The sequence below is a fragment of the Echiichthys vipera genome (genome assembly GCF_963691815.1).
Source record: "Echiichthys vipera genome assembly, chromosome: 9".
Classification (NCBI taxonomy): domain Eukaryota; kingdom Metazoa; phylum Chordata; class Actinopteri; order Perciformes; family Trachinidae; genus Echiichthys; species Echiichthys vipera.
Window position 1 is genome coordinate 1086463 of NC_139834.1, and position 10000 is coordinate 1096462.

At 43.9% G+C, this 10000-nt stretch overlaps 1 protein-coding gene across 2 annotated transcripts in view; it reads right to left on the bottom strand.

Moving 5' to 3' along the window:
- Nucleotides 1–2397: 2397 nt before the first annotated feature.
- Nucleotides 2398–10000, bottom strand: part of LOC310951267 (putative glutamate receptor) — a 17691-nt gene continuing 10088 nt past the window's right edge. The window contains exons 8-11 of one of the 2 annotated variants that reach the window (XR_014593323.1): nt 4568–4787; nt 3851–4101; nt 2577–2772; nt 2437–2537 (exon numbers count right to left, since the gene is read on the bottom strand). Coding sequence is in view for 1 of the 2 variants with exons in the window: in XM_083919411.1 (XP_083775537.1) it covers nt 2674–2772; nt 3851–4101; nt 4568–4787 (570 nt within the window). In the remaining variant the exon portion in view is untranslated. Of the gene's footprint in view, nt 2773–3850; nt 4102–4567; nt 4788–10000 lie in introns of both variants that reach the window. The other variant, XM_083919411.1, reaches the window with a different exon arrangement.

Sequence of the window (10000 nt, forward strand, 5' to 3'; positions counted from 1 at the left end):
AAAATAAGACAAAAAAAAGTCAAAATAACACAAAAAAAGTCAAAATAAGACAAAAAGTTACAAAAAAAGACAAAATAACACAAAAAAAGTCAAAATAAGACAAAAAAAGTTACAAAAAGTCAAAATAAGACAAAAAAAAGTCAAAATAAGACAAAAAAAAGTCAAAATAACACAAAAAAAGTCAAAATAAGACTACATTTTTTTTTTACATTTGCTGTGGGCACCTGTTGTTTATGATTGTTGAGTTATTATTTGCATTATTTTGTAGTTTTCTTGTTTTTATTTTGTTTGTGTTTGTTCCCTTTATAGTTGTTTTACTTTATGACGTAATGTTTGTTAATGTGGACCCACAGAAGAGGACTTGAGTCGCCTACGCTGACTGATGAGGATCCAGAGAAATAAATAAGTAAATAAAGGGTGACAAAACACGTTAAAATAATTTCAAAATAAGACAAAAAAAAGTCAAAATAAGACAAAACAAGTTTTTAAAAAAGTCAAAAAAAGTCTAAATAAATAAAAAGCTTGTAGGATCCGGGGCAGTTTGTGTCGTTGTTTTCTTTTTATAATGTAGATTTTGACTCGTGTGCTGATTTTGCCTGTTACATTATCAGATGTTACACAATAACACACAAATAATAAATAAATAGACCCAATAATAAAAGCTGGGTGTTAATAATGGATTCACTGCTCAGTCACTGACGTCAGCTCCAGCTCTTTACTCGTGTAAACACTTCTTTACCCGGTGTGATTAGAGGAGTACAGAGTCTGCAGACACACACTGAGGGACACGGTGTTACTGCACCACAGTCAATGTTTCATACATATAATGATCCAACAGCACCACCAGGTGGACAAACAGGTGCATTACACGCATGAGCTGAACATCAGGAGTGAATCTGTGTCTGCTGTAGACACCAACTCATTAATGATCTGCATCCAACAGTTCTGTTTCCACTGAACTGACCTGATTCACATAAAGTTGAGGTCCAGTCGTCTCATCTTCAGCCTCTGATCCTGGATCAGGTCTCGGGGGCAGCAGCTCCAGCAGGGGACCCCAAACTTCCCTTTCCCGGGCCACATTAACCAGCTCTAACTGGGGGATCCTGAGGCGTTCCCAGGCCAGTGTGGAGAACTAATCTCTCCACCTGGTCCTGGGTCTTCCCCGAGGCCTCCTCCCAGCTGGACGTGCCTGGAACACCTCCCTAGGGAGGCGCCCAGGGTTCATCCTTACCAGATGATCCTGAACCACCTCAACTGGCTCCTTTCAACACAAAGGAGCAGCGGCTCTACTCCGAGTTCCTCACGGATGCTGAACTTCTCCCCCTCTCTCTAAGGGAGACTCCAGACCCCCTCCTGAGGAAACACAGTTCACACGCTTGGACCTGGACCTGGTTCTTTGGGTCCTGACCTGGACCTGGTTCTTTGGGTCCTGACCTGGACCTGGTTCTTTGGGTCCTGACCTGGACCTGGTTCTTTGGGTCCTGACCCGGCTTTCAGGACCACAGGTGAGGGTAGGAACCAGGACTGAGCGGTAGATCCAGAGCTTTGCCTTCCTCAGCTCTCTGTTCATCACAACGGTGTGGTAGAGCGACTGCAGCTCCGCCCCCGCTGCTCCAATTCTCCGGCCAAACTCACGCTCCATCGTCCCCTCACTCGTGAACAAGATCCCGAGGTACTTGAACTCCTTCACTTCGCAAATTCAGATACAGTGAGTGTTCGGCCCACTTGCCTGGATGTTTGCATCACGCAACGGGGGCCGGATCTTCTGCTCTATATGGGAAATAAACAGGATCAGATATTCGGATGACTGGGAAAGTGTTAAGTGTGTTTGTGAGATTGGAGACCAGGACCAGGACCAGGACCAGGACCAGGCTGGGACTGGTCCAACTAGCTGGTGTGAGATCCAGGTTTTTAACCTCTCACAGGCCGATGATGTCACTGGAACCCTTTGTGCTCCGTCGTTAGAGTGGCAGTCGTTGGTGGAAGTAGTTCTGGACTTGGTTAGTGCTGGTCCAGTCCCAGCCTGAACCTGGTCCTGGTCCTGGTCCTGGTCCAGTTGTTGGTGGAAGTAGGTCTGGACTTGGTTAGTGCTCTATTGAGTCTGAACCACAGTCGTTGGAGTCACAGGAGGACGTTTGTGAACAGTTGTTCTTTGAGGTTGGATTGTTGAATGAAGGGATGAAAGGGCAGCAATGTAAACTGGAGAGAAGTGGAGTCTCAGACCTCCTCCTCTGGTTAGCCATGGTCCAGTCCCAGCCCTGGTCCTGGTCCTGGTCCTGGTCCTGGCGTCTCAGACCTCCTCCTCTGGTTAGCCATGGCTTCTCTACTTTTACATAGATGGCTTTGAACCATGAACAACGGTTTTAATGTGAACTTTGAAACAAGAGAGCGTTTGGGACATTGGGGCATTTATTTGGAACATACAAGCAAAAAGAAACGGTTACAACACTTAAACATCAACAGGAAATGTTAGTTTAATAGTGTTTTTTACTGTTTGAAGCTCTAAATCCATCGGTTTCATGCTAATGCTGCGGATGCTAGTTCACGTGTCACTAAGTACCAAAGACGCTGACCACACGACAGATGGCTATCGCTACGGAAACACAGGAAGCTAATGTGTTTGAGGGAACAGGACCTCGGGTGTTCTTGGCTCTCTAACATGTGACCTTTTCCTTATGCTTTGCTTTTGTCTGTGTCATCCTGCTCTGCTCGCTCCCCTTTGCCGCCAAATCGCCGGTTGAGTTCTGAGGTCAACACCGAGCAGCACGCTTTCTGCGGGAGAGAAGAAGAAGAAGTGGTAAAGACGAGGAAACCAAGAGCTAACATTCATGCTAGCAGCTTTAGCAGGCTCCACTAAGACACAGTGGTGTTTGAGCTAAATGCTAACGTCACCGCGCAAAGATGCCAGATCTTAGTCAAGCGTGTTAGCATGCTAACATTTAGGCCTACCGTGGAGCTCTCTATGTGTGTGTGTGTGTGTGTGTGTGTGTGTGTGTGTGTGTGTGTATGTGTAGGATAGCTCCCCTGTAGCTCGCGCACTGCTAACACTAAACACAAAGTGCAGCGGTGGACGCTCTTCCAGGTATTTGGTCATCAAGGGCGCCCTCCCACTGTGCGTCCGTCCCGTGCCCCGTGCTTTAGGGTCCTTGTCCCCCCCTCCAGGCCCGTTTGTACTCACACTACCTGGGCCTCGGAGAATGCTTCTTGCTGCCTATACGTCATCACGCCGTAACACGTCACACGCATTGATGACGTCATGGCGATGCATGGCTTTGTTTCCAGATCTTTCCGTAGACCTCGGAGTTTTTGTGCGTCTTGTCGACTGTTTTTGAATCTTTTCATCGACCAAATCTGCAGTAAACACTCCACCTCCGCATCACACCAACGTGAACCTTTCACCGCCATTGTTTGAAATGTCCGCGCATGGTCCCTCCTTCTTTTTTCTACGTCCCAACGGGCGCACAGGAAATGACCTCAGAACCGCCGTAGGCCTCGTGCTCGTACATGTGCGCACGCTCGTGCTCGTACACGTGCAAACGTGCTTTACTAAAGCCCACCTCTCCCAAACGGGCCGTGGACGGCAAGCGTGCCGCTCCTAGACGTGGTACGGTTGCACTCACACTGGTCAAAGGAACCAGACTTTAGCCGTGACACGTGCTGGGGCACGGGACGGAGGCACAGTGGGAGGGCGCCCTGACCAAAGAATTGGAAAAATTTAAATGTGCTGTGTAAGGAGCGTTCATCCTTTGGACACACACGCACACACACACACACACACACACACGCACACACACGCACACACACACACACAGGATGTCAGGGTGCTGGTGAGGGGGACACTCTTCCCTACCTTTCCATCCTTAGCTTGGTTGCGGGCCCTCGAGATGAGTTCCAGCAGTGCCAGCAGGAGCCCGACACACAGGCCCAGGCCCAGGAGCAGGAAGAGGCCCCTCAGGTCGTGGGCCTGCAGGGCCTCAGAGGGGGGGGCGCCGTCGGCCCCCACGCAGCTGCTGGCCCACCACTTGCTCCGCAGATACGTCAGCTCGCCGGACTCACTCAGCTGCAGCAGGGCCACCGAGAGGTTCTTGATGAGCGGGGAGCCTGAGGCACAGAGAGAGGGGGGGTGGGTGATCGAAGAGGTCACACACACACACGCACACACTCACACACAGACACACACACACAGGCACAGGGGCAAACACATACACGCACACACACACGCAAGCACGCACGCACACACACACACACAGGCACACACACACACACGAGCGCAAACACACACACGCAGACACACACACACACACACAGACACGCACACACACACAGGCACACACACACACACAGACACACAAACACACACGTGCACACACACAGGCACACACACAAACACACACACACACACACACACACATAAACACAAGCAAGAACGCACACACATACACACACACACTCACACACGCACATACACACACACATACACACACACACACAGGCCCACACACACACACACACACACACACACACACACACTGAGAAGCATAAACCCCCCACGGGTGCAGACACTCACCCAGAGGTGCAGCGATGGTGTACGCCCTCATAGAGACGACCTCCTGTGAACGACACAGCGTGCAGTATCGAGCCACGGCCAAGTCCAAGGACGCATCTTCCCCGATGAAGGCGAAGTTTCCCTCCCTGGCGCGGCGGAAGCCCTCCTCCATGCTGGACACGTAGCTCTTCTTACGCTCCATGTGCTCATAGATACGCCGGTAGACCGGGAACTTGGAATTCTGGGAAACGGAACAAACCAAGACACGATGGATGGATTGGTGGGTAGGTGGGTAGGTAGGTGGGTAGGTAGGTAGGTAGGTGGGTAGGTGTGTTAACCAACATGTGGGTGCACACGGCTGATGACTGCAAGCCTGCTCCACAATCCTAATAATATCTCAAAAATAGGTTGGCATCCACCACTTTCAGTGTAATTTACCAATATCTGAAGATATAAGGAGTTTGGATGTACAACCATTTTGGAAAATTACTGCTTTATTGTGACCTTTTGAGCCTGGGGCCTAAACTTCCAGGAAGCAGCCTAAGGAATCACAAAGCCAAGCAAAATCAATCTGACAATGGCTAACAAGAAATTGGCTGAAGATGTCGAGGACATAAAGAAGTCCTTGCAGTTTTTGTCACAGGAAATAACTAAAGTTTCAGAAAAGCAAGCATGTTTGATGGAACTTACAGATGAGATCAGACAACTGAAAACACTGATTCAAGAAAAGGACAAGCGAATTGAGCATTTGGAAACGCGGATTGATGACCTGGAACAATTTTCTAGAATGGAAGACCTTCTGATCTCAGGGCTTGAAATTCAACGCACTTTTGCACAAGCCGTAGCTGGGGACAGAGGAGAAGGAAATTTGGCAATTCCCACCACAAGTCCTGGTTTGTCTTCACTGGAGCACCAGGTAATCAAGTTTTTTGAGAGCAAAAACATCTCTATTGACAGTAAAGATGTTGCAGCATGTCACGCATTATCACAGAGAAATGGGAAAAGGCCAAATATTATCATTCGTTTTGCCAATAGAAAGCACAAAATGGAGGTGCTAAGAAATGGCAGGAAATTGAAGGGTACAGGTGTTTATGTGAATGAGCACCTTACCAGGAAAAATGCTGAAATTGCAAGACAGGCAAGAATTCTGAGAAGAGAGAAGAAGATACAAGACACTTGGACACGGAACTGTAGAATCCTGATCACGCTTAATGGATCTCCAGAACAGGCCAGAGTGATGGTTATCAAAGACATCAAAGAGCTTGAACAATACAAATAAATAAGTCTTGGAGGACCCAAAGAAAAACGGACAAGTGACAATGAACTGGATTTATGATGCATCCTGACAGACTTAAATCAACCATAAACACAGTAAGGACAGAATCAGATCACTCTAGTCATGTAAATCTTCAACTCAAAAGGTTTGATTACACAGAGTTTAAACCGCATGATATACAGAATGATTTGGATCCAGAGAACAATGTGCTTGCAAAAATACAGAACAATTGTGAATATTATACACATGAGCAACTTGAGAAGCACATAACCACAAAGGATTCACTTTCTATTATTCATTTCAATTGTAGAAGTCTTAACTCAAATTTCTCTAAAATTCTAGACTTTTTGAAACAATCAAAACACACCTTTTCTGTAATAGCAATCTCAGAGACATGGATGGACAAGGAACAATGTTCCTTCTTCCAGATAGAAGGATATAACATGTTCTTCAGAAGTAGGAACCGTCAAAAAGGTGGGGGTGTAGCTTTATATATTGACCGAAACTTGAAAAGTAAAATAGTAAAAAACAAGTGCTTAATCATTGATAAAGTTATGGAATGTGTTACTGTAGAAATTGAGCTTGAAAAGTCAAGGAATGTCTATGTAAGCTGCATATACAGAAAACCTGGTTCATGCATTGATATATTTAGGGAAACGATGATGGATATATATGAGGGTTTATGCGAAAGAAAAATGGTTTTTGTATGTGGTGACTTTAATCTTGACTTACTGAATCCTTTAGAACTGCCGTCAATTACCGAGTTTATAAATACAATGTATAGTTTAAGTTTATATGCCGCCATAACGAGACCATCTCGAATAACAAGAAACAGTGCAACATTGATTGATAACATATTTTCTAACATTATTGAACATGAAATAACAAGTGGACTTTTAATATCTGATATATCGGATCACCTTCCAGTCTTTACAAAGATAGAAATGGTTACTAAATCCAATAAAGCAAAGAAAATGGTTATAATGACCAGACAAAAAAACACTGAGGCAATTAATAGACTTAAGAATGCTCTACTGGAACAAAACTGGGACAATGTATATTCAGATAATGTAAATACTGCTTATGAAGCCTTTTTGAACTCATTTTTTACTCTATATAACACACATTGTCCCCTAATTAGTAAAGTAATCACTGACAAATTTTCTGGAAAACCATGGTTAACAAAGGGTATTCAAAAGGCATGTAAGAAAAAGAACAAACTGTATAAAGAATTCCTTAAAAAAAGGACTGAAGAAGCAGAGAGAACCTACAAAACATATAAGAACAGACTAACAAACATCATGAGAGCATGTAAAACAGATTATTATAGTGATATTTTGGAAAGAAGCAAAAACGACATAAAAAATACATGGAGCATTTTGAACAAATTAATTAAAAGAAGAAATAAGGAGTCCCACTTCCCTTCTCACTTTGAAATAAATTATGGACATCTGATCACCCAGCCAAACGAAATTGCTAATGAATTTAATAACTACTTTAGTAAAATAGGTTCTAACTTAGAAAAAGAAATACCAAACTACCATAATAAGGAGGATATCCTCAGCAAACTTCCAAAGCAGGAAAACAGTATATTCCTTATCTTACAGATGAAAATGAAATTCTTTCAATTGTGAAAAAGTAAAAAAGTAAAAAGTCATCAGACTCTGATGGATTGGACATGTCAATATTAAAAGAAATAATTGATTTTGTAATAACTCCTATCACCTTTTTATTTAACCTGTCCCTGCAAACAGGAATATTCCCAGAAAGAATGAAGATGGCAAAAGTAATTCCGATTTACAAGTCGGGTGATAAACACACATTCACAAATTATAGACCTATCTCCATACTATCCCAATTTTCTAAAATATTGGAGAAGCTTTTCCATTTAAGATTATATAATTATTTAGAAAAATATGACATACTCTGTGAGCAGCAATATGGCTTTAGACCTGATCGAACCACAACCTTAGCTTTGGTGGACCTAGTTGAAAATATAACAAATGCAATAGAACATAAGCAATATGTTGTTGGTTTATTCTTGGATCTTACCAAAGCTTTCGACACCGTGAACCATGATCTCTTGCTGAAAAAACTTAATAGATATGGGATCAGGGGTGTGGCCCTTTCCTGGATCCAAAGTTATTTGAGCAACAGATCCCAATACGTCCACTTTGATGGCACCGACTCAGAGACCATGTCAGTGACCTGTGGACTCCCCCAGGGGTCAGTGTTGAGTCCTTTGTTGTTCATAATTTACATTAATGATTTATGTTCGGTTTCAAAAACAATGCACTTTATATTATTTGCAGATGATACAAACATACTTTGTTGTGGTAGAGATTTAAAGGCATTATTTGAAGCTGTAGAAAATGAACTGAAAATATTGAAGCATTGGTTCGACTCAAATAAATTAACTCTGAACTTAAAGAAAACTAAATTTATAATATTTGCAAATCGTCCAATCAATGTGGAAACAAACTTAATTATAAACGATACAGAGATTGAACAAGTAAATGAAATTAAGTTTTTAGGAATAATATTGCAAAATAAGCTAAGTTGGAGAAATCACATAAATTATATAAAGGCAAAAGTCTGCAAATCATTAGCAGTCATTAGTAAGGTTAAAGAATATTTAAATGATCAAACGCTATATGTATTGTATTGTTCCTTGGTGCTTCCCTACATGACCTATGGTCTGGAGGTGTGGGGAAACACATACCAAACTAACACAAAACCAATCAGTTTGATCCAAAAAAGGGCAATGCGACTTATAAATAAAGCTGGATATAGGGAACACACAAATACACTTTACATCCGAAAAAAAGCCTTGAAATTCAAGGACTTGGTTTACTTTCGAACGGCACAATTTATGTTTAAAATAAAGAATAATCAATTCCCCATTCGGATTCAGAACCTGTTTCAGGAAAGGGAAAGTACCTATCTGCTGAGAGGGCAAGACATGCTGAAAAAGCCCAGTGTTAGAACAAATGCAAAAAGGCATTGTATTTCTGTTGTTGGAGTGAATGTTTGGAATGATTTGGCCGTAGATTTAAAAGACTGCAGAACATTAATTTACTTTAAAACTGTTCTCAAGAGGAACATTATTCAAACATATGTTGATTGTGTTTCGCTGACAGCAGCAATAAATTAATTATTAGATATTTTCTTTTTGACCTGTGTGTAGCAGCTACCTAAGTTTATGTATTTTAAAGGGGAGGCGTTATAAGCTTTAGCTTCTGCCTATTCCCTTTTTTCAGACCTTATACATTTATATTTTTTTGTGTTTGTTACGAAATGTCTTTGTCTGAAATGTCTGAAAATAAACTGAACTGAACTGAACTGAACTGAACTAGGTGGGTAGGTAGGTAGGTAGGTGGTTGGATGGATGGATGGGTAGGTGGGTAGGTAGGTAGGTAGGTAGGTAGGTAGGTAGGTAGGTAGGTGGTTGGATGGATGGATGGGTAGGTGGGTAGGTAGGTAGGTAGGTAGGTAGGTAGGTAGGTGGTTGGATGGATGGATGGGTAGGTGGGTAGGTAGGTAGGTAGGTAGGTAGGTAGGTAGGTAGGTGGTTGGATGGATGGATGGGTAGGTGGGTAGGTAGGTGGGTAGGTAGGTAGGTGGGTAGGTGGGTAGGTGGGCAGGTAGGTAAGTGGGTGGGTAGGTAGGAGGATGGGTAGGTAGGTAGGTGGGTGGGTAGGTGGGTAGGTGGGTAGGTAGGTGGGTAGGTGGGTAGGTGGGTAGGTAGGTGGGTAGGTAGGTAGGTAGGTAGGTGGGTAGGTAGGTAGGTAGGTAGGTAGGTAGGTAGGTGGGTAGGTAGGTGGGTAGGTAGGTAGGTGGGTAGGTAGGTAGGTGGGTAGGTAGGTCGGTGGGTAGGTGGGTAGGTAGGTAGGTAGGTAGGTAGGTAGGTAGGTAGGTGGGAAGGTAGGTGGGTAGGTAAGTAGGTAGGTGGGTAGGTGGGTAGGTAGGTAGGTAGGTGGTTGGATGGATGGATGGGTAGGTGGGTAGGTAGGTAGGTAGGTAGGTAGGTAGGTAGGTAGGTAGGTAGGTAGGTGGTTGGATGGATGGATGGGTAGGTGGGTAGGTAGGTGGGTAGGTAGGTAGGTGGGTAGGTGGGTAGGTGGGCAGGTAGGTAAGTGGGTGGGTAGGTAGGAGGATGGGTAGGTAGGTAGGTGGGT